The sequence below is a fragment of the Pinus tabuliformis genome, chromosome 2_1, assembly GCF_031772625.1.
Source record: "Pinus tabuliformis cultivar Carrire ecotype Pingquan chromosome 2_1, CPIR1, whole genome shotgun sequence".
Taxonomy (NCBI): Eukaryota; Viridiplantae; Streptophyta; class Pinopsida; order Pinales; family Pinaceae; genus Pinus; species Pinus tabuliformis.
Genome location: NC_142299.1, coordinates 974,633,557 through 974,658,578, shown reverse-complemented (window position 1 = coordinate 974,658,578; position 25,022 = coordinate 974,633,557). Strand labels below are relative to the sequence as shown.

The 25,022-nt window shown below is 37.6% G+C and overlaps 2 protein-coding genes across 2 annotated transcripts; both read left to right on the top strand.

Moving 5' to 3' along the window:
* The first annotated feature begins 4,811 nt into the window (after positions 1-4,811).
* LOC149203887 (GDSL esterase/lipase At1g06990-like) lies at positions 4,812-10,218 on the top strand. The gene is made up of 5 exons (XM_089402021.1): positions 4,812-5,079; positions 5,161-5,291; positions 5,411-5,473; positions 9,967-10,027; positions 10,133-10,218. Exons 1-5 carry the CDS (start codon positions 4,812-4,814, stop codon positions 10,216-10,218), a joined length of 609 nt encoding a protein of 202 aa, XP_089258147.1.
* An 11,634-nt stretch (positions 10,219-21,852) lies between these two features.
* Positions 21,853-23,443, top strand: LOC149203886 (GDSL esterase/lipase At2g42990-like). Its single transcript, XM_089402020.1, has 5 exons — positions 21,853-22,120; positions 22,203-22,333; positions 22,419-22,598; positions 22,971-23,151; positions 23,250-23,443. Exons 1-5 carry the CDS (start codon positions 21,853-21,855, stop codon positions 23,441-23,443), a joined length of 954 nt encoding a protein of 317 aa, XP_089258146.1.
* Positions 23,444-25,022: the final 1,579 nt, after the last annotated feature.

Sequence of the window (25,022 nt, the reverse complement as noted above, 5' to 3'; positions counted from 1 at the left end):
CTCCAATGGAACAAAACTTAAAGCTCACATCTATTGAAGGAAAAGAATTTGAGAATGCAACAAAGTATAGACAGCTTGTAGGAAGTCTCAACTACCTAACTACTACCAGACTAGACATTTTGTTTGTTGTTGGAATCCTCTCGAGGTTTATACAAAAGCCTTGTGAGGGACATTGGTCTTCTGCAGAAAGAGTTCTAAGGTACTTGAAGGGAACTCAAGACTTTAGAATCAAGTATACACAGGTGGAGGACTTCAGTTTGATTTGATACTCTGATTCAGACTTCGATGGAGACAAAGAAACTGGGGTATCTACTTCAGGATATGTTATGAGTGTTGGATCAGGAATTGTCTCTTGGAGATCACGCAAACAATCAGTTCCAGCAGATACCACAACAGAAGCATAATATGTGGCAGCAGCTGAAGCAACAAAAGAAATTGTGTGGCTTAGGAAAATTCTTGAAGATTTGCAGGTAAAACAAGTACAATCAACTCCACTCATGATTGACAATACCTCTGCAATAAAGTTGGCCAAGAACCCAAAGTTCCATGATCGAACGAAGCACATCAATACTAAATATCATCTGATTCGACATCATGTTGAGGCCAAAACAATCCATCTCCGTCATTGTTCCACTAATGAGCAAATTGCAGACATCTTCACCAAAGCACTTGGAAGAGAAAAGCTTGAGCAATTCAAAATGATGCTTGGACTCACCAACATCTCTTCAGAGTAAAGGGGGGAATGTTGACACCTAATCATCGGTATTGGGTGAATATAATGTAAATAAATAAATAAGTAATATGAACAGTCATCAGGAGATGAAGTGAACAGTCTCTCCCTCATGTATATAATGAAGACCTACCTGAAGGAATGAGATATACGAATCATTTTTACTTGGAGGAGTTATTGCCTGGCCTGACAGTATACTCCAAGCTTAAGAAGATACTAGGTACATAAAGCATTTTTTAGGGACCACGACTGTCCAAAAAAACAAAAAAATATGAAATGTAGATTTGCTATGATTACAATGTGTGACTCACACTTTATCACAATCATGAGTCTATTCTACAAACTCAGACAAACTACTCAAGAAAATTTGAGTGTCCATCATCTTTTAATCACTTATGCTGGATATACCACACCATTCATATGCTGGACTGCTTTCTCGTTTGAATATTTCCATATGGACTTTGTACTTTTGAGTCTTGGATATACTGGTCTTAGATCTCTATGCTTTACCTATCATCAGTTAGAGTAGCGAATTCTAACAACATGACTGCATATTGAGGTCACTAATCTCATTATGTGTACAAACTTCCAAGATATATTCTCCTTCAAAATAATATGAAACAAAGCATAAGCCATGATCTAAAATTGACTGTGCATTAATGAAAAATCATCGACACATAATATGAGTGAATAAAAAAATGGCTTTTCCTAATTCTTCCCGCAGAAATATCATGCCTTTGAAGCTGGATATCCTCTCTACCTTTGCACATGCCTGCGCCATTAATTCACAAATGGGGTCGAGGAGGATTGCACCAGCCACCATTGTCATTAGGAAGAGCATAGTTGGGAGGGCAAAAATTGGTGGCAGTGACCAAAATCGAAGGGTTACCCATATCCACAAGCACTCCCCATGGTGCCCGAGGCATCGCTTCCACCATAAAGAGTTGCATGTGCTTCATTCCAAGGCCCAGGCTGATAAACACCCGGGATTCGCCCATAAACCAGACAAGCTCTAACGATAATCAACAACAAAATGGTCGGAAAATGCACTAGAATTCCCATTCCTATCGTTACAATCTCAGAAGGCAGAGCAGAGTATAGAGGGAAGGGAACTGAGATCCTTCCTAGGAGCAGAGAAAAATGTAGGAGAGGGAGATAGGATACGACAATGAGACCTTCTAGACCTGTGGGATGGTCATTTTCACAAAGTTCCACACTCCTCCGTTGCCAAAGTAATCAATGAACATTTTATCAGGATTGTCTTTTTCGTTGTCCGCCATTACTTTGTCGCCTTCAGCGAGAGAGACATAGACTTTAAACCGGAGCCTTCCCAGCTTAACGCTTGTTGGTGGCCTTCTGAAATCAGGCTTGAAGCTCGACCGTGAAAATAAATGGTCGCTGGATGATGGTAGGGGGTAGCAGTTACAGAGCCCGCCATTGCTCCGCCTCTGCAACTCGATGTGTTTAGGACGCCACAGGTTCCAATCCCCTTCCAGAAAATTACACTCGATCATCCAACACACCACCGTTCACCATCTCTGTGGCTCCACACACACGCATATGCAACAATGCCCACGGAAGTCTGCCTAGGCAGATCAACGAGCCCTCCTCAGTGGCCAGGCTTCGGATCTGCAATCACGCTCATCGATTACCAAGAGCCGATCCACCAAACGAGATCCAATGCAATCAGAGTTTTCTGAATGCATCCAGGCCAAGCCGCATGTCACTCCGGGTCAGGAAAAAAAACAGATCTATAATTCACAGTCACATCGGGGCTCTTCACTGCTCCCGAAGCCTGACTGCTCTCGACGCCTGGCGACTCGATCCTACAGATATACCACCCTCTTTCTAGCTCCATCTACATAGCATCAACAAAATGATGGGCAAACCAACAATGGAAAAACAAACAAAACACTCATTAAATTTTTTATTTTCCTCACCGCAGGAGGGGCCAGGCCCTCAGTGGCTCTGATGCCATGATAAAAACTGATAATGTCTATATCTTCATTAATCAAATGCAATTACATATATACATGCACACACAATATGTTGGTTGAGAGAATATCTCAACCACACACCATTATAGGAAATATATCTTAACTAATAGGAACAGGCTCCTTTACTTAGTAAGAATCACAACTAGAGACAAGTAGGAATTAGATATTTTATTCATGTCATTAATCTTGTGCTGATAAAATAATCAGGATTGCAAAACAAGGCCAAATGCTTGAGATGCGTAAAATATATGAATAGGTCTAAGATTTGAATAGTAATTAGTTGTAAATGTAAGTTTGAGCCAAATATCTTGGGAAATTAATCCTTATTTCCTTATGGTTTGTCGTTACCTCTGCCAAAAACATGAAAGTGAATTCGTCCATCGTACAATCACCAAGGCACCCAAATACGATATCTAGTCATGAGATCATGACCTGGAATAATGGTTTGAGTAACCTAGTAGGTAGTGGATATTCAAACTTTGATATTTAACTGGGGTTTTCAACCAGGACTTGCAGAAAGGTTATTTTTTCTCCTTCAGCCTAGGTTATGAAATCCTCACTTAGTTCTTTCTCACTAATGTTCTTCTGTGATGTAGGTAATTTCAACATTTTAGCTACAATTTCGTCGGAAATTTCTAAGAAAGTACATCCATCCATAGGATGGACAATAATGTGGGAATATGAGTCGTAATGATTGGCTAGAATCAAAATTATGTCACGGTTGAAATTTACTAGCAGTAAAACTGCGCTATGTAAACAAGTATTTAATAGGTAATTATCTAAGCTGCTAGGTTCAACATTAGGTTTTAATTTGGTTCTAACAGGGAATATATCAACATTAGGTACTTGGGTATCACTAATTTTGGCCAAAGTGTTAATAAAAACTTCACTTTGTTGTTTTCTAGCCATTTTCACCTCTGCAACTTCAATACACTGCTATAATATGCAACAAGGAAACTTGAGGACTTACCCATTCCAAAAGAGGTCAATGGGAGATTGTCTCCAATAGTCTTGCATCTGGATTGTCTCTTACTTCATGGAGATAGGCCCTTGGTTTCCCAAGTCTATCCTATGAAATGTATTCTTGATCTCGAGGACAAGTTCCCCATGAGACTGTTTGATGAGGCATCTCCTGTGGGAAGATGCGACTATGGAGCACACATTCGGATCAACCATTCGAAGGCCTTCAGTGTTTGTTGGTGTGCAGGTGCCGGCAAATTCCAAGGCTGAATTCCAAATAAGTGAAAAATACACAACATGATGATTTAATATAAATCTCAACCATTGCTCAAAATATTTGGTAAGTGTTAAATCCCACCTATACACTTAATTATTTTTACAATTTTATAATAAAACTACCCTATAGGAAGTAACGGGATAAACGTAATCTAAACCGAATAAAAAAGGTGGCCTTTCATTTAATATATATTTGGCAAAACTTTAAACGTGACCGTTTCTACTTTCCGCCAACCACTCTCTAAAAGGAAAAGGAGACGTGTGTTGCAATTACCCTACAGGTATCGGTAGAACCAATGTGTTCTTTCGTCTATTCTTCAACGCGTATCTTAACCAAATATGGAAAGTGGCCCACTTCATTTAAGATAATTTGGTAAAATTTTAAGGGTGATGAAAGCGTGGCTACTTTTCATCTGCCACTATCTAAGAAGCCTTCATTTCAAACTGTGACTACTTTCCGACCCTTTATTTCAATTATTCATGAGTCGTCGTGGAACCACCGTGTTCGTTCTTACCCTGCACGCACGCTGAACACAACGATTTCCATCTTAAGGTTTTATTCTTTTGGACTATTGCTTTAATTTGAGATCCCACAAATTTTGGCCTGTGCAAAATCTACATCACATTGAATTGGTCCCACTTTTTCGGACCATTCGAATTGATTAGGCATGGCAAGTCTGACTATCGAGGCTGGCAGACTGCAGGTTTCGTGGATGATGGAAAGGGATTTCTTGTTATCAATGTTTGCTGCGCCCTATAAATTGAATTTCATTGGCAATTGATATCCATTCCATTTCCCCACTTCACTCTTAGTGGTTTGCTTGCCGGTCTCTACTAAACCGACAACAATGGCATTGGCGTTTCTTGTCAAGTCATTCGCGCTCTTCCCTTGCTTTCTCCTCCTCTGCGGCATTTCTTTCATTGAGTCAAATGAAACAACACGCTCGCCAGTGTTCCCGGCTCTCTTTGTTTTCGGGGATTCAACCGTGGAAGCGGGCAACAACGACTATCTCGTAACAATGACGAAGAGCAACTTTCCTCCTTATGGGAGGGATTTCATCGACCACAAGTCCACCGGAAGGTTTTCCAATGGAAGACTAACAACGGATTTTGTGGGTAAGTTCATGAATACCCAAATACATTACATATGAATATTGGTTTTTTACAATAAATATATTTTTGCTGGTACATGTACAGCTGCAGCATTGAGACTGAAAGAGACATTGCCGCCATATTTAGACCCTACGCTAACTTCCCAAGACATGGTAACCGGTGTAAGCTTTGCTTCAGGAGGATCTGGTTATGACAATCTCACGGCCGAGATCGCTGTATGTTCTAATTATCACCCTTATAATTTTTTTTTGCTTACATGAATTAACAAGATATTTATTAATTTATAAATTATGTTTACTTTGGAATTCTCTATTTTATTTGTGTTGGTCGCAAGCTATTTGTGTTGGTCGCAAGTGCAGTTGCGGCCAAGCTTTTATTTGACTCGCCTCCACCAAAGGTACACGGATGAAACCTAATATGCAATAAAAATTTAATAATGAAATAACACTACTCCACAAAGGGCATTTTAATAATTTTTTTAAAGAATTTTTTTAATTGTAATTTTTTTTCATTAATTTTTAATATCAATTGAATTGTTTTGAGACAAAAATATGTTGCAAAAATTTATATTTCAGAAAAAATAGTTTGAGACAAAAATATTTTAAAACAAAAATTTTATTAATCCAAGAGGCAGTCTACAACTTGAGGGAGATATTGTCACGTAACTTAATGTTACATTAAAAAATATTTAAAAATATGAGGGAGATCTTGTCACGTAATGTAATGTTACATTAAAAAATATTTAAAAAAAATATGTGACGGCTAATATATATTGTATATGTTGAAAGATATGTGTAACATTACTATATATGTGTCGGCTAATATATATTGTATATGTTGAAAGATATGTGTAACATTACTATATATGTGTGGGCTAATATATATTGTATATGCTGAAGATATGTGTAATGTTAGATGTTGTCACGTAATGTAACTTAAAGTTACATTAAAAAATATTTAAAAAGTTATGAGGGAAATCTTGTCATTTAACGTAATGTTACGTTAAAAAATATTAAAAAAATATGTGTCGGCCATGTTATTTAAAAAATAATAATAATAATAATTAAAATAAAAAAATGTGTGGTTAGCTTATTCATTGAATAACAAATAAAATTAAGTAAAGGAAGAGGAGGATTCAATAACCAGGTAAATTTGGCGGCGTTCAGGTTTTAGGTTGTGATTTCTATAATAATAATAACCAAGTACATTTATATTGCGTTGCATTCAGGTTTTCAGTTATGTGATTTCTATTTAATTTTAAAATGATTTACTTTTTATGTTAATTCACTATATCGATTTTTCACAAACTACACCAAAAAGCTTCAAAAAACCGGTCTTTATTACCCATGGGCTTAATATTTACAATATGACAAGATTTTTAATCATGAATATTTACCATGGATATTATTAACTTTTAAGTAGATTATTTTACAATACCATGGGTCAATACCCACAAGAGAAAGAGAGAGGGAGAGGAGGGAAGAAAATTATAATACCATGGGCTACTACCATGGTTTATCAATACCATGGGCCATCTAGACTTTGGATTATTATTTTTTGGATTTAGGCTTTTAATTGTTACAATACCATGGGACAATACCATGCCTTATCAATACCACATGCCCAAAACCAATAACTTATTTCAAAATAAAATTATTTTACAAATATTTTATTTCAATTTAATTTTATAACATTTTTAAATTATTTTCATAGAGATTAAATGGAGGTTTTAATAAATTAAAAATGAGAATACTTTTATATATACATATGTGAAATTTATATAATATAAATAATATTATAAAGAACTAGGATAGATGCATCTTAACCAAGGATCCAAGTGATGAGAAAGCAAAGTGATTAACAATGATAGAGGAAAGATAGTGCATGATTCTTTTAATTTTTTTATTATTGTATTTTCTTTAACATGATTGATCCAAAATATAGGTTTAATATTTTACAACCAATTATGTTTTCTATTAATTTAGATACTTTCTTAAATACAATACAATGGGATCATATTTAAGAAAGAGAGTGAGATGGAAGGGGGAATAGAGTGTGGGAGAGAGACATAGTAAGAGAGAAAGGAAGAGAGAGAGGAGGGGGAGAGAGGGAGGGAGAGAGATGGATTTGGAGGGGGGAAGAGAGGGAGTGACAAGGAAGAGATGAAGATGGAACGAGGGAAATAAGAGACGAGGGAAGAGAGATAAAAGGAGAGGATAAAGATGGTGAAAGAAGGGGAAGAGAGAGACAATGAGACATAGATATGGAGGGGGGAGAGAGGAGGAGAGAGAGAAGGAGAGAGGGAGGGAGATAGTGACAGAGTTGGAGGGTGGATAGAGAGTGTGTATATGATGGGGGGAGGGTGGATAGAGAGTGTGTGTATGATGGGGGGAGAGACAGAGGGAGGTGGGAGAGAAGGGGAGAGAAAGGAAGGAAAAAGAGAGAGGACTTGAGAGAGAGGAGAGAGAGAGAGAGATGGAGTTGGAAGGGGAAGAAAGACATAGAGGGAGAAAGGTGGAGAGGGAGTGAAGAGAGAGAGGGAAAATTGTTAATTACTTTCCATTCAAACCCGATAATAGAAAATAACTACCATTGAAAATTATCTGGGGTTTAACACTCCATAAGTCACATTGAATTTCGAGAAAACTACTATTAATATTGGAGAGAAATAGAGAGAGAAGGTATGTTGTTTACTATAGTAGCTCGAGTTAAATATTTGAATGGTCTATGATTCCAACTACTCTTTTCATATGATCTATATGAGAAAATGGAAAAACTAATAGGTGTGACAATAGGAACAGTACAAGAAAATAGAGAAAATGGAAAAACTAATAGGTGTGACAATAGGAACAGTAGAAGAAAATAGAGAAAATGGAAAAACTAATAGGTGTGACAATAGGAACAGTAGAAGAAAATAATTTTAGATTGATTGCAATGAAGATTGTTTGTAATTGACTATATTCTTAGTATTCACATTTTATATCTATCAAAATTATTACATTGACACTTTGCACTCAAAATTTGTATTTCATCATTTTTCATCATAGTCTCTCTTATCTCAAAAAATTGAGGTAACTAAGCAAATTTAAAATTAAATTGACCAAATTAATCTTAGACATATTTAGCATATTTAAAATGATCAAAATAATTAAATGTTCAACCAATTTTGTATGACCGCACACGAATGAAACCAGCCTAGATCCATCTTAACACCAGATCTATCAAATGCCGAGAGGGATCAAATCTTTCGAGGTGCAAACCTTTCCTCAAGTTTTGCACTCAAAAAATAGGTTTGCACCTCGAGAGATTTGATCCCTTTTGGGGCTTGATAGATCTGGTGTTAAGATGGATCTAGGCTAGTTTTAAACAAAGCATATCTGATGAAGCTTACTTATCCACAAGTGAATTTAAAAGTAAAAACAAATAATCATATGATTAATCAAATCGAGTGAGTGACTTATTAATTAGTAATTAAAAAAAGAGATATTTATTAATTTGTAAATTATGTTTATTTTGGAATACGATCTCTCTCCATTTTGGAAAAGGGTTTAAAAGTAGACACAAATAATTATATAATTATATGGTTAATCAAATCGAGTGACTTATTAATTAGTAAATAGAAAAATGAGATATTTACTAATTTATAAATTATGTTTATTTGAGAATACAATTTTAATTATTCACTTGTTTTTAATAATTATTAGGTAAGGTTTTTAATAATTATTAGGTAAATAGCAAGATTTAAATATTGTAGAATATTTTTAGGGATAGTTAGAAATAGAAAATTGAGATTTATGTGAAAAGTATATTTGTTTTTATTTTATTTTTTAATTAAATTGATTAGTTACAAAAATGTTATGAAAATGTGTCTTATGAATCCGAGTTATGGTTTTTGAAGCATCTAGTAAACTATGATATTGATTCAAACTTATTTATAAATTAAAATTCTTTATCATTGGTAAATTTCTTTAAATATATATATATATATATATATATATAATTTGTATAATATTTTTTATTATAATAATAATATTGTTTAATTAATTTTATATATTTCGAAAATTTTGAAAATATAAGATAAAACAAGTATGTGTATTCATATTTACTAAGCATTTAATTATTTTAATAGCTATTTATTAAATCATTTAACCTCAATTTGAGGAAGCCTAAACAAATGAAGCGTAAACATTAAGAAAGATTTAACAATTCACGAGAAGCCAATTTTTAATAATTCATGACACGTGAATTCATGACACATCGTTCTGTCAATGATGTGGATTAGCGACCATACGATGATAACTTATGTAATTTGTTAATTGTCATAGGTTGGGACAAAAAAGAACAAATTTATAGTTCAAGAATAAAGGGAATATGGGAGGGACGCCATTAACTTTGCGCCCTCCCATCCATCTAAGATGTCGATGTGGAGACACATGCAATGTCGTATGACGGATGTTGAGTAACTCGGTTGGGTGCATTTAAGTCAACAGGTAATATGTTGTTTAGGGTTTCATTCCCCGTGCTTTGTGGCATGTTTTTGTTGTCTTGTGTTATTTCATTTGGGTCTAGCATGTGGGCGATGTGCTCCGCTAACAATGGCTCCTCTCAGCTCTAGTACTAGTTCACCTTTTCTGCCATTCTGGAGCTACTGATCAGGGGAGGTTGTTGGGAGTGGTTTGTTTCTCCTTTAGGGTTTATGGTGTGGTTGCTTTACCATACCTCGCATTGCTGTTTGCAGTGGTCCATTTCTTGTTTAAGGTTTAGGGTGTCATTTCTTTCCCTGTTTCTAGTGGGGTTTAACACTGCCGATGTTGTTGTTCATTCTATACCGTCGGGGGTTTACAAATAACTTGGTTGTTGTTTCATCCTCGTGGCCTGTTGTTTGGAAAGGAGCCAGTGAACGACTCTAATCAGTTCAGTGGTCGACATGCAAGTTTCGAGGTCCATGAAGGTAAATCTGCAGATTCATGTGTTTTATTTCGAATTTGATGTAATTATTTTGTAGGTTTTTGCACAAATGCTAATTTTTTCATGTGCTTACAAGTTTTGGTTACAGGTAATTTGTTTAGCTATCGCAGAAGAGGTATGGCGAGGTCTAGGGGACGTTTGGACATGGTGGTGGCTTCTGCGGCTCTTTGGTAGGATTCTAAATCTTATCAGCCACTGTGTCTTTCAACACTTAAAATTGTTGTTGGGATTTTTGTAATTTAGGTCTTGTTGCACTGTTGTGTTTTTCCAAACTTTAATTTGCTAGGAAATTAGCTCTTGTTGCATGGTTTCTTCATTTTCTTCCTCTGTTATGATTTATGCTTGCTCTGCTACGATTTATGTTTTCTCTGTTACAATTTCTGAAAAACCCCCACCCAATCCGGTGCTTCTAAGAGAAGGGTACTTAATAGAAGTACCTCCTAAGGGCTAAATATAGTAAGTGTTCTAGGGAAGACATGTCTAGCTCTAAAGATGAGAAGTTGTATAATAGTTCAGTAAATGTAAGGCAAGGGTAAAGAATTCCTTCTTTTATAACACTTACAGTTAAAAGATGTAATTGCACATAATGTTTGGGTTGGAACGAATGTACAGTTAAAATATGTTTGGGTTGGAACAAATTTACTTATATATTGTTGTTTCATTCCTTTGTGGCATCTGCTTTGTGGAGAAATCTGGATTTTATGTCATTTTGGAAATGGTTTTGGTTCTGGTCAGATTTAGTGTGTTGTCTTCTTGAGTTTATATAAGATGGATCTAAGTTGTCCTTTTATATCTTGCCATCTTGAGGAGCTTTTTTATTGCTCTCTCTCCATATCTGTTGATGTATGGAATGCTAGTTTCTTTGTGAATATGAAACTAATAGCTAAATATAGTAAGTGTTCCAGGGCCGAAATGTCTAGCTCTAAAGGTGAGAAGTCGTATAGTAGTTCAGTAAATGTAAGGAAAGGCTAACAAATTCCTTATTCTATAACACTTACAGTTAAAATATGTAATTACACTAAATGTTTGGGTTGGAATGAATGTACAATTAAAATATGTTTGGGTTGGAAACAATGTACAATTAAAATATGTTTGGGTTGGAACGAATGTACTTGTGTATTGCTGTTTCATTCTTTTGTGGCATCTGGTTTGTGGAGAAATTTGGATTTTATGTCATTTTGGAAATGGTTTTGGTTGTGGTCAGGTTTAGTCTGTTGTCTTCTTGATTTTATATCATATGGATCCAAGTTGTCCTTTTGTAACTTGCCATCTTGAGGAGCTTCTTTATTGCTCTATCTCCATATTTGTTGATGTATGGAATGCTAGGTTCTTTTTGAATATGAAACTAATAGCTATGTAACTTTTCTATATTAATGAATTTGAAGTGCTACAATTTATAAAAAGAGAAAAATCCACAAGTTGGTATAACCATTTCTTCCATATTATAAAAATTATTCCTAAGATGTTCAATGCCTATTTTAATTATATTACAAGGTTTTTGAGCTTGTTGGAGTAGATTCCTCTTTGTTAATTTTTTCATTTTCTCCATGATCATTGTAATCATTAAGACTAGCATGCCTCCCTCCATACGGAGCATTCATGAGCTCGGGTTGGCACTATGACCAGTCGTTTCTCAGTATACACTATTTGGGGTTTTGCACTTGCACTTTGAGATCAGTCATATTACCTTTATAAGCTTACTTTATGAAAGGAAGTTTGACAGACAGCTCACTCTTTGATCGTTTTCACTGCTGACTACCTTGTCTTATTCTATCCATTCACTACATCCGCCTGATCTTAAATAATGGATGGATGATGGATGGAGGAATGCTGCCCAACTCATGAACTTATATTACATGACCTTCTCTTATAAGCACCAGATTGATGGATGGATTAGCCGAGGACTTATCGGAGCTTCCCATGCTCCTACGGGATAGTTGAGTAGCCAACCAAGAGGGGAGGGGTTACCTTTAGCTTAGATTGTTGAATCGTTGAACTGCGGGATGGCTTTCTTGAATTATGGTCCATTAGAAAACGTTGGTTGGATGGACAGGCTTCAGACTGCTAGGAAGGAGATATGCTCAGCCAGACAGAGCCACCCAGGATATGCTTCGTTTATGACACTTACCTTCATGAAGCGCTTTGGAGGTACAACTAGAGACCCGGCATTGGGATTGGGATTGGATGGCATGAAACAACAACCTTCAACTTTGGCTTTCTCCCCTCATCCTATCCCAGCTATGGAGGAAGCATGCACTAATGATTGGAAGCAGTCACTTTGATGAGCGTACTCTAAGGTGTAGTAAATGCTCTCTGTTAGGCTTGGTTAGGGGTCAAACGGGATGGGATGGTTAAGTGCCGATCGGGAGGAAATCCTGGGATGCATTGGGAGGATAAACGGAGAACATAAGGAGCTTTATTCTAGTGGTCGGGCACTATGATCTCAAAGCTAAGTATCGGTATAGCAATTGAGGAATAAAGCTTGGAGGATCTAACCGCGGAGATATGATGTTCCACTCCGGCACTAAGATCGGTAATATTTTCCCGGGTGTACCGTTGCTTTTCTCATTCTTATGCTCTTCCGGTTGTTGGTTCAATAGTTCAATGGTTCTACCTTGGCTCTACACCCTAACTTCAATAACGATAGCTGCCCGTAAGATTGAGGTAGATACAATATTTAGACCGCCTATTTATCCCTTTCGATTCAGCCAACTAACTATGCCTTTTACAAGAGGGAATAACTTCTGTACGTATGAAATAATTGGGCTTCAAGAGACCCTTCTTTGTTTCGGTTCGACCCCCTTACCAAATAAGTAACCTTGGGCGTCTCTGTTATGATGTCACCATATATAAAAGAGAATATACGTTATTATGCTCTAGCTCATTCGCTTACTCATTCTATTCCATTTGCTGCTTCCCTGCTACGGCTCCCTGGCTCCCTGGGAACCAACGAGCTAGGGGGAGAGCCCGACCAACAGAAAGAGACGGACTGGAAATCGGATCATTAGCCCCACCCACTAAGTGGTATCCACTATCCATCTATTTTCCCGGGCTAACATATACTATCTATTCCTTTCTATCCCCTGGCCTCCTTTCCCCGAGCTGATACACTTCCAGCCAACCCCATTTTATTCATCTCTATTCAAAGAATATCATGAGTAGGCTTTGGCCGCATTCAAGGCGAGGGAGCGGACCCCCTTCTCCTTTCTAGTTTTCGACCGGTTGCATTCGACTTTTTCACGTTACTCCGCCTCACCAAAATGAACTTATATGAGTGAATCGCCAAAGTTGCATTTCGGTAAAGTATAGAATGGTTGGGACAGATAGGAGTATGGGATACTAGTAAATTGATATAGGTTGTAGGGCATGCCGGTTACCCCTTTCCCACTCGGTGTTCAATAGGAAGAGCTGGATCGACAGCATATGTGTTTGTGCAGGTTGGGCCGCAGGGGTAGCTCCTCTATATCATGCTCCACACGCTCTAAGCTTGTAAAGTTTCGAGTTTGGCACTCAGCATCACAAGCAAGCTCCCTATCTTACCTACCAAACAAATTGGTTTTATTGGTTTTAGAGACGAATAAACCCAGATTATTAATTCCCCCGTCGAGCGGGGTTAGTTTGAGGGGAATAAGGGGTTCACGTTTAAGTAAGGCTTTGCCGTCAGGGATGAATCGATAAATAAGGCATTGAAAGGCCCTATTGGGCGTTGGGGGTAAATACTTACAGTAAGGCTCTAGTTTAGTAATCCGGGATAATACTTCGTGAACTAAGGCATTGAATGAAGGGCTTGAAGGGTCCTCTCCGGCTTGCCTGATGGAGGGGATGGAGAACCCAGATAGATGTTACGGTGTTATATTATATACGCGATTTTGGTTTTACAACACCATACCGAGCTCGCTCTTGTGACGGGACGGGGGCAAAATAGCGCTTCAGTGACGGGCTTTCCGGCCCTATATTTCTTCCCCTCAAAGTCACTAATGACATGCTCGTATTCAAAGTAACTAGCCAGGCCAAGGAAAGCCTTCTATTTCTTCCCTCGAGGATTGAAGAAAGCGTCTTGAAAGCCTCCTAAAACCCAAAATACGCCCACTCCTGAAAACTAGGGTTGTGATAAAGGCCTTATTGATTTGGGAAGAGTTGGCCTTTATTTATGGATGGGATTGAGGAAAGAAAAGAGGCTATCGACAATGCTGCTTGTCATTCTTTCTATATATGTAATTACGCTTTAGCACCGGTAGTTCGGAACGGCCCACCCACTCACTTCTAAATCAAATAGAACGGGATTTGAGAAGAGGGAGACCCTAGAACTGGAACACCTCCCCATGATGGGATGGATGAAACTGGAGCGGTGGGCATTCCTGATGGTTGAGATGATGATGCACCTATTGAGGTAGGCACAGGATCTACCAGTTTCTGGGATGATATCACCATACACATGTTGGATGTGCTCGGTATCGACACTACAAGAGGAGGACCATAATATGTGCGAAGTAAAGTGGAGTCTTTGAAGACTCTAGGGCCTATTCCTGTAAGAGAGGAAATGGGTTGGCTTCCCTCAATAGTAGGCAAGACGTTGTTTGGATTGAGATGATACTTCGGGTAATAATAAGTCATCTGATCAACGGTTGTGATCTTCCCGTTATGTGGAAAAAGAATCATGCAGAAGACTGAGGAATCAACCGCCTGCATAGCATACATGTAACTACGTCCGAGGAGGATGTTGTAGTCCAATGGGGCATCTATGACCTCAACATCGGCAAGAATGGTCTTACCGTTCGATGGGGACATTTTGATATAGTCCCTATGGTTGAGAGGGATGGCCATCATACGCTCGAAGGGTAATTGTAGATGGCACTAACTCAGGAGATCAAAGTGTTTTCCAAACATTGGCAGACATAACACATGTGGATGCTCCCTCATCAATGATGCACCGATGAACAATGACGTTCTTTATTGTGACCAGAATTTGGAATGCAACAGAAGGTGGAAGGTGAGGTGTTGTGTTATCGATATAAAAGGTAATCATTTTGTCATCCGAAGGATCGACAAACCCCAAAGAAGATAGTAAGGCCTTCCACTGTGATGGGCAGGTTTGAAGGACCTCTAAGGATGACATAGCGGTAGGGGACTGAGCTAGATCATCTACTATGCTGTATTGATGAGTGGCTCTTGCATGCGAATTCTGAGCGGTATGACGTAAAGGGATCTTCGGTACCTTAGGGGGTAGATCAACCTTAGGTCACGGTATCTTCAAGGGGCCACTACTAATGGGTGGAGAGTTGTTGGTATCAGTTGGCATTAGCTCAGCTATTAGCCCATATTGTCGACTGTGAGTCACAAGGTTCACTTTGGTGGAGTCCAAACATCAAATTTGATTGGAATGTCCAGGAGGATGATTATTGGACGATTGGCCTGAAGATTGGTTCTCGGACGTACTCACTAGGCCTTGTGATGGAAAAGGGTTTATTAAAACAGTTAGTTGGTTTACAGGTGGGGGAGCCGGTTGGGTACCAGGTTGACCCTATCGGGCCCTAGCTTGGTCAGTTGCTTCCTTTAACTGAAGCAATTCTGGGAGAAGAGAGCAATTAGCCCATAAACACCACAAATAGTGCAAGAATGATTGGTCTGAAGCATGATCCGAGATTCAGCTATTGACTGCCTACACCTGATAGTAGTTACTTACCATACGACCTAGACCTTTTAGCCCTGGCTGGATGGCTGGCTTTCTTTCTAGCTTTCTTTCTGGCTGACTAACTGACTGACAGGAACTTCAATGGCTGGCTTAAAAGTGGGAATTTCACTAATGAAACCTGGCGTTGCCCATCCAGAGTCATACTAGCCGTACAACACTTGTGGGCGGCGTGTTCGCTAAGGCACTTGACGTTCAACCCCTCGACTTTAGCCGTATCCGTTGGTCATTCATTATATATGAGATTATACCACCATCGCTGATTCATTCACTTACGATATTAGAGCATCGCTGATTCATTCACTAATTCGTTCATTCATAGGCTTTTGAGATTCCTTTCATTGCCATTGCTCCATCCATGCATCGATCCGCCAGCCGGGTGACTGTTCAATCGCATCCCGCCATCCGGGTAACAACGATGGGAAGGACCTCCATCGCTCCATCGCTCCATCGATCCATCCATGCATCAATCCGGTGACTACTGGGCACTACCGCCATCCATCCGGGGAACAATGGTCAATACAGTCGGTGACTACTGGGCACTACCGCCATCCAGCCAAGACTGTTCGATCCCGCCCGGCATTTCCCTTCCCGCCATCAATAAATCCATAACTAAATCCATCGCTCGATCGATCAATCCGGGAAACAATGGGAAAGACAGCCGGATAAGACAGTGAAATCCCGCCATCTGAGTAACAATGGGAAGGACCGCTCTCCGGGTATGATGGTAAATACCGCCGTCCAGGTAACGTGTAAGATAGCGTGTAAGGAGGCCAACCGGGTAACGTGGAAGTAATAGGGTGTAAGAGGGTTGGAATAGGTTGGAAGTAAGAACATGGAAGAGGGTGAGCCAGGCAACGTGTAAGGCAACGTTCTATAAATGTGTAAGTAAGCAGTCCGCAGTCAGGAACAAGCCACTAACTTACCTCACTCGGGAAGGTAAAGCAAGCCAGCCAGGCGTAAGGTATAGCCATCCGAGGTATAGCCATCCGAGGGAAATGGGAGCCAAAGCCAGGGGAATGGGAGATAAAGCCAGACAGCCCCAGCCAGGGAAGTAGAGGGAACGTAAGTAGGGAAGCAGACAGTATAAAAGCCAGGGTACGCGTAACAGTCTGGAAGCCAGATAGGTAACGTGTAAGGAAGAAAGCCAGGCAACGTGGAAGTGGGGTTTGTCTTAGGCATTTTGTAAGGCATAATCCCCGACCGTACTTGGCAGTTTGCTCATAAGCCCCGGCCGTACTTGTCGGACTTGGCCTTCAATCCATTCGTGAGGAAGCGAGAAGCTACTCTCTTTTGGGCTATGGGTCCTAAGACACAATCCAACCAAAGGGAGAGTCGGGAGAGACAGATATCGTTGCTCGACCAAAGGGAGAGTAAGGATGGATATTAACACCCTTACTTACCGGGTTGGAAGGCGAAGCCTGACCTCACACCCACTCCTATTGACGGGTTGGAAGGCGAAGTATGGTTTTTATATGAAATCAGTGAATGATCTAATTGATCACCCGGCATCAGTGTTAGAGGCCCGGATGCAGTAGATTCACCCGCAGCTTAGATACCTGGCTAATGACCGAAATCGTATGAGTTAATACGTTAAATAAACACTTTGTCTAATGCTCTATGGAGTTATGTTTTCTCTTTCTGCACCAAAGAAAGGGTAATCCCACGCCCGCTTGCCAGACTGCCCGTACCTTCGGGTATATTAGCAGTTCGAAGAATGGAGGCAAGTCGAAAAGGAAGGGAAGGCCGATCTGCCGGGGCGAGCTCAGGTTCGCTTATTTCTTTCCTTGGGTCGAGAAGGAAAAGGCCGCCATCGCTCGACCAACCTTATGTAGCTTCGCCTTTGGTATGCGCATGAATGAATCAGTAATGACATAGATATACCTAGGCGTAGCGGAGTTATGGGTATGCGCGTGCCTCCCTCAGTCATGGGAAAGGCGGGTCAGCAGCGGGGACCTCTCAGCAGGCATACACAGGTTCAGCAGCAGGCCCCTATCAGTCATACCTATCAGCAGCTTAGTTCGTTAGCGAAGTGGAACATAATAGAGGGGAGAAGAGACAAAGACATCCTTCCGATTTCTTTCTTCCCGTAAAAAAAGCTTCCCCAAACGACAAGGAGATTGTCTCAGGGAGGTGTGGGCGAGACGAGATAGGTAGTAATTTGATGCGCGCCTGCCAGCTAAACAGAGAATATTTCGGGGTGTGGACTGAAATGATACCGTCACTCCTATCCCTCGACAACCTCATAAATAGAGCACATAAATGACCTGCTCATCTTCAGAGGGAATGAATACGTACCCTTTCGTAAGTCACTCCCATGCTTCTCTAAGCCACGTTATCTCATACAAGCCAGAAGAATAACCGCCCTACTATAAGATACTTTCCTTCCGCGACCCAATTCACACATCTCGATAGTGAACCGTATGATAATGCCTACTATTCTTCGAGAGCGAAGGGTCTGAGACACCTAGCAGGTCCGATATAAACATGTTCGCAGAGCTGCATGCTTATTCGTCAATGCACCTGGGTAAATGGAAAATACTTGTGGTTATCCACCTTTTTTTTTCTTTTTCCTGGCAAGGTGGGGAAGGACTTGAATTGGTATATCCGATTGGCCGAGCTTGGTATATGTAGTGGCCAGTAGAAGGACTACAATTTATGTATTTTTTGGAATAGAGTCTGCGATAATATGTAGATATTTCACATTTGAACTTCTTAGATAGATACTTTAAATGCAATGACTGCATTAATTTGTGAAATTCATTTTCCGATTCGTTGTTCTATAACACTTACAATTAAAAGATGTAATTGCACTTAATGTTTGGGTTAGAACAAATGTACAATTAAAAGATGTTTGGGTTGGAATGAATGTACTTGTGTATTGTTTTTTCATTCCTTTGTGGCATCTGGTTTGTGGAGAAATCTGGATTTTATGTCATTTTGGAAATGGTTTTGGTTATGTTTAGGTTTAGTTTGTTGTCTTCTTGAATTTATATCAAATGGATCTAAGTTGTCCTTTTGTATGTTTCCAACTTGAGGAGCTTCTTTATTGATCTCGCTTCGTATTTGTTGATGAATGAAATGCTAGGTTCTTTGAGAATATGAAACTAATAGCTATGTAACTTTTCTATATTAATGAATTTCAAGTGCTACAGTTTATAAAAAGAGAAAAATCACAAGTTGGTATAATCATTTCTCCCATATTATTGAACTTATTCCTAAAATGTTCAATGCTTCTTTTAATTACATTACAATTTTTCTGAGCTTGTTTGAATGGATTCCTCTTTGTTAATTTTTTAATTTTCTCCATGATCATTGTAAGCATTAACTCTAAGGGATTTTAATTTGTCCCAAAATTTGGTAACATATGCAGTGGCCAGTAGAAGGACTGCAATTTATGTATTGTTTGGAATAGAGTCTGCGTTAATATGCAATATTTCACATTCGAACATCTTAGACAAATAATTTAAATGTAGTGACTGCATTAGTCTGTGAAATTCATTTTCGATTCCTTCTTCTATAACACTTACAATTAAAAGATGTAATTTCGCTAAATGTTTGGGTTGCAATGAATGTACAGTTATACTATGTTTGGGTTGGAATGAATGTACTTGTGTATTGTTGTTTCATTCCTTTTTGGCGTCTAGTTTGTGGAGAAATCTAGATTTTATGTCATTCTGGAAATGGTTTATATTTACATGGTTATATTTAGTCTGTTGTCTTCTTGAGTTTATATTAGATGGATCTAAGTTGTCCTAGACTCCTATTGTATCTTTCCATCTTGAGGAGCTTCTTTTTTGCTCTGTCTCCATATTTTTTGATGTATGGAATGCTAGGTTCTTTGTGAATATGAAACTAATAGGTATGTAACTTTTCTATATTAATCAATTTCAAGTTCTATAGTTTATAAAAAGAGAAAAATCCACAAGTTGGTATAACCATTTCTCCCATATTATTGAACTTATTCCTAAAATGTTCGATGCTTCTTTTAATTACTTTACAAGTTTTTTGAGCTTGTTGGAGCGGATTCCTTTTTGCCAATATTTTAATTTTCTCCATGATCATTGTAGTCATTAACTCTAAGGGATTTTAATTTGTCCCAAAATTTAGAGTTGAAAAATTTTATAATTATATTTTCCCTATATCTTTTCTAATTGTCCTTGCAATTTAATTTTAGTCTTATGAAATTCAATTATAATTCTAGGTTTTTGCATTATTTTCTCTTTAAAAATATCTAACTTATCATTTTTAATAGATATTATTCTCTACAAATTCTCAACCTCAATCTCTTGAGGCTCAAATCTAACAATATCTTAGCTAACTCTTTAGATGGGTCTATTAGTATTGAAGGTTGAGAAGATGAATATCTTTTGCATATATGTTCAATTTTATCCTTCCTTAGAACCTCAATCTATTGCTCATATAATTCAATATGATTAATCATTTCAAGAATCTACTGTAGGAGTTGAACATTTTGTTTTTATATTGCTTGCAATTTAGGAGCTTGAACATGGGAAATATTTGGTATTTTTAGATTTTCCTTTAATTTTAGGATTTGAATGTCTTTGGTTTTGAACAAATCTTGTAGTGACTTCACATATTTAAGGTTAGCACCAAGATTAATTATCCACTATTCCATCTGTCAATTCTTATTTATTTTATTATAGTGGCTATTTTTTTTCTGCTTTAGCTATTTTTCAATTTTATTTTCCATGGTTTGTATTTTACTCATGCTTGGAGAAGTCAGTTTTTCTTCTCAGTTAACTTACAATGGACGAGGTTTCATATGTGGTGTGAAGTTAGGTACTTTTACTATTCACTTTTTTATGGAATTTTCATATTAAAATAAGAGACTTGTTTAAGATTTCATTATTCACTGGTTTGCCATCATATTTACAACCCAATTATAAATGTGTTGTAAATTATTTGGTGTGTAGAGGAATAATATAAAATCCCATTTGCATTCTTAGGTTTTATTTGGCTTGCTGATGCTTCAACGCACACGCACATGCTCTCTGTTTGTCTTTTAAGTTACTAGCTAGATTCATCTATGCAGGGTTTCTAACACATTTACAAATTGAACAACAATGGAGAGAATAATTCAGAGGAGAAAGACAACAATAACAAACGGATAAAGTGAAATTGAAATGACTTAGTAAAAAGCAAAGTGCGGTTAAGAAAGAGAAAATGAAACAAGACAAATGGTGAGAGACGAATTTAATCTTAAAAAAGAAAAGTGAAAAATACACAACATGATGATTTAATATAAATCTCAACCATTACTCAAAATATTTGGTAAATGTTAAATCCCACCTATACAATTAATTATTTTTACAATTTTATAATAAAACTCCCCTATAGGAAGTAACAGAATAAACGTAATCTAAACCGAATAAAAAAGGTAGCCCTTAATTTAATATATATTTGGCAAAACTTTAAACGTGACCGTTTTTACTTTCCGCCTACCACTCTCTAAAAGGAAAAGGAGACGTTTGTTGCAATTACCCTACAGGTATCGGTGGAACCAATGTGTTCTTTCGTCTATTCTTCAACGCGTATCTTAACCAAATATGGAAAGTGGCCCCCTTCATTTAAGATAATTTGGTAAAATTTTAAGGGTGATGAAAGCGTGTTACTTTTCCTCTGTCACCATCTAAGAAGCCTTCATTTCAAACTATGGCTACTTTCCGACCCTTTATTTCAACTATTCATGAGTCGTCGTGGAACCACCGTGTTCGTTCTTACCCTGCACGCCCGCTGAACACAACGATTTCCATCTCAAGAAAGTCCACCATACATTTGGTGGACGCTCTGTCAGAAGTTGGTTCTATTCTTTTGGACTATTGCTTTAATTTGAGATCCCGCAAATTTTGGCCTGTGCAAAATCTACATCACATTGAATTGGTCACACTTTTTCGGACTATTCGAATTGATTAGGCCTGGCAAGTCTGATTATCGAGGCTGCCAGACTGCAGCTTTCGTGGATGATGGAAAAGGATTTCTTGTTATCAATGTTTGCTGCGCCCTATAAATTAAATTTGATTGGCAATTGATATCCATTCCATTTCCCCACTTCACTCTTAGTGGTTTGCTTGCCAGTGTCTACTAAACCCACAACAATGGCATTGGCGTTTCTTGTCAAGTCATTCGCGCTCTTCCCTTGCTTTTTCCTCGTCTGCTGCATTTCTTTCATTGAGTCAAATGAAACAACACCCTCACCAGTGTTCCCGGCACCCTTTGTTTTCGGGGATTCAACCGTGGACGCGGCCAACAACGACTATCTCGTAACAATGACGAAGAGCAACTTTCCTCCTTATGGGAGGGATTTCATCGACCAGAAGTCCACCGGAAGGTTTTCCAATGGAAGACTGACAACGGATTTTATGGGTAAGTTCATGAATACCCAAATGTATTACATATGAATGCTGGTTTTTTACAATAAATGTATTTTTTGCTGGTACATGTACAGCTGCAGCATTGGGACTGAAAGAGACATTGCCGCCATATTTAGACCCTACGCTAACTTCCCAAGACATGGTAACCGGTGTAAGCTTTGCTTCAGCTGGATCTGGTTATGACAATCTCACGGCCGAGATCGCTGTATGTTCTAATTATCACCCTTATAATTTCTTTTTTTCTTACATGAATTCCAATAAGTTGAGGTATTTGATACTGAACTATATAGTTCACCAATGTGGTTGGAGAAAAAAATGCATCAGACATTATAAGAAATGCTCTGTTCATATGTAGCATGGGAACTAACGACTTTGTAGTCACCTACTTTACGCTGCAAATTCGAAAGGCACAAATGAACGTTGAACAGTATCAGGACTTTCTACTTAAAGAAGTCAACAGTTTCATCGAGGTAGGTGCTATTTTTCATGTACTTTCTTTGTTTCTTCTATTCATGCAAATATGCTAAACTATGTTCCGTTTTGAGGAGTAACTGATATACTATCCATGGAGTCATGTATGGCAAAATGAGAACTAACCAAAACGATCGATTTATCATGTTCTTAAATAATTTATACTTTAACACTCACCGCATCATGTGACGGGAGACATGGAGGGGTATTTAGTAAGATTCTCTCCAACACGTTCCAAGAGAAGTGATTAAAATGATGAGTTTTGATGGATTGTGTAACATAATATATACAAAGAGGGTGCTCGCAAACTATTGTTCGTTGGACTTCCTCCAATGGGTTGCTTGCCTCTAGTCAGAACTTTAAATGTAAAGCAATTCATAAACAGAAGAATCGGAAAATGCTTAGAAGAAGAGAACCAGGTGGCCGTTGGTTACAATGAAAAACTAAAATCAGTTTTCACGAGTTTGATGCATCCTCTTCTTGGTCTGAAGATTGTTTATAGGGATCTCTACCAAGTGGTATCTGATATGGTATACAATCCTCGAAAATACGGTAAGTTCTGTCAGAGTTTGGCCTTTCGCCATTTGTTAGTAAGTGATATCTTATTCACTGTATATTGATATTACATAAATGTATTGGGGTGGTTACAGGGTTTGAGGTATCCGGAAGAGGATGCTGTGGAACGGGATTGATAGAGATGGGTCCTCTCTGTAATAAGAATACTCCCCTCACTTGCTCTGATGCCTCAAAATATGTATTCCGGGATGCCATTCATCCAACAGAAAAAGCTTATGAAATAATTGCTAAACTTGCAATTGATCGAGATCTGCCACGCTTATTTTAAAAACCCTAGTTGATTAGTGCGGATTTTAAACAAAGCATATCCGATCAAGCTTACCGCTCCACAAGTACATTTAAAAGCACCGACAAATAATCATATGGTTAATCAAGTCGAGTGAGTGACTTACTAATTAGTAATTAAAAAAAAAAGATATTTATTAATTTATAAATTATGTTTACTTTGGAATGCGACCCCTCTCTCTTCGAATAATGTTTTTAATAATTATTCACTTGTGTTTTTAATAATTATTAGGTAGGTTTTTAATAATTATTAAGGTAAATAGTAAGGATTTAAAAATTGTAGAATTTTTTTAGCAGTAGTTAAAAATAATTTAATAATTATTCACTTGTCTTTTTAATAATTATTAGGTAGGTTTTTAATAATTATTAAGGTGAATAGTAAGGATTTAAAAATTTAGATATTTTTTTTTTTTTTTTTTGCCGTAGTTAAAAATTAAAAAAAATTGAGATTTATGTGAAAAGTATATATGTTTTTATTTTTTTTAAATTGATTAGTTATAAAAATGTTATGTGTTTTCAAGCATTTAGTAAGTTATGATCTTGGTTCAAATTTATTTATAGATTAAAAATCTAAATCTTTATTTAACTAGCAATTGCACTAATGTTGCAAAGGAATGCTTTAAGGCAATAACATATGGAGAAAGAGTATAGATGAAGAAAGATGTGATATGTTACAATTTCAATGAGATAATTAGCATGGTGTTAAAAGTAAAGTAAACTCCTTTTTAGCTATCCTATTGATTTGAGTTGCAATATGTCAATTGAGGGAAAGCTTAGTAGTTTCAATATTGTACTTGCAACTTTAGTTTTGTTTTATGCCCTTTGTCTAGAAAACATTAATCTTTTTAGAAATTATCAGCATTTAGAATCTTAATTCTGGAAGCAAGAAGGGGTTGAAAATTTTATGCACTTATTTCCCACTAAAATATTAGCAAATGACTTTGAACGGGTAAAGCTGAAGGCCCAAACACACAACCCCTTGCTTATACGCAACCACAATATCCTTTTGGGCTATCTAGTTTTATAATCTTTTTTCTCTGATATAAAGGTCTTTTTGTAAAATTCTCGGCCATACTTACAATATAGTCTCGAATCAATTGTCTTTCCTAAATCATATTTCATGTCAGTTGTTTGTATCATTATGCCCAACTCTGTTTTTTTTAAGTCCTTTTTCGATGGCTGTAATGTTTTACTGTAACTTTCTATTGCAATAGGGCCCCTGGAAATTATATCAACGATAATGATTGTGTGTAACTTAAATTCCTCCCCAATTAATTCTACAACAACTATACCTATGTTTATTTCAATTTCTTAATACCGTTCCTCACTTTTGAAAATTGAATATTTTTGTTTTATATCTTCCTCAAATGATGTGAATTAGCCTATCTGATTAAATTCTACAACAAGTATATCTATGTTTATTTCAATTGCTTAATATCATTCCTCACTTTTGAAAACTGAATCTTTCTCGTTTATATCTCCCTCAAATGATGTGAATTCACATAACTGATTATATATTGCATATCAAATAGGAAGATCTATGCAAGTCTTTTACATCCATC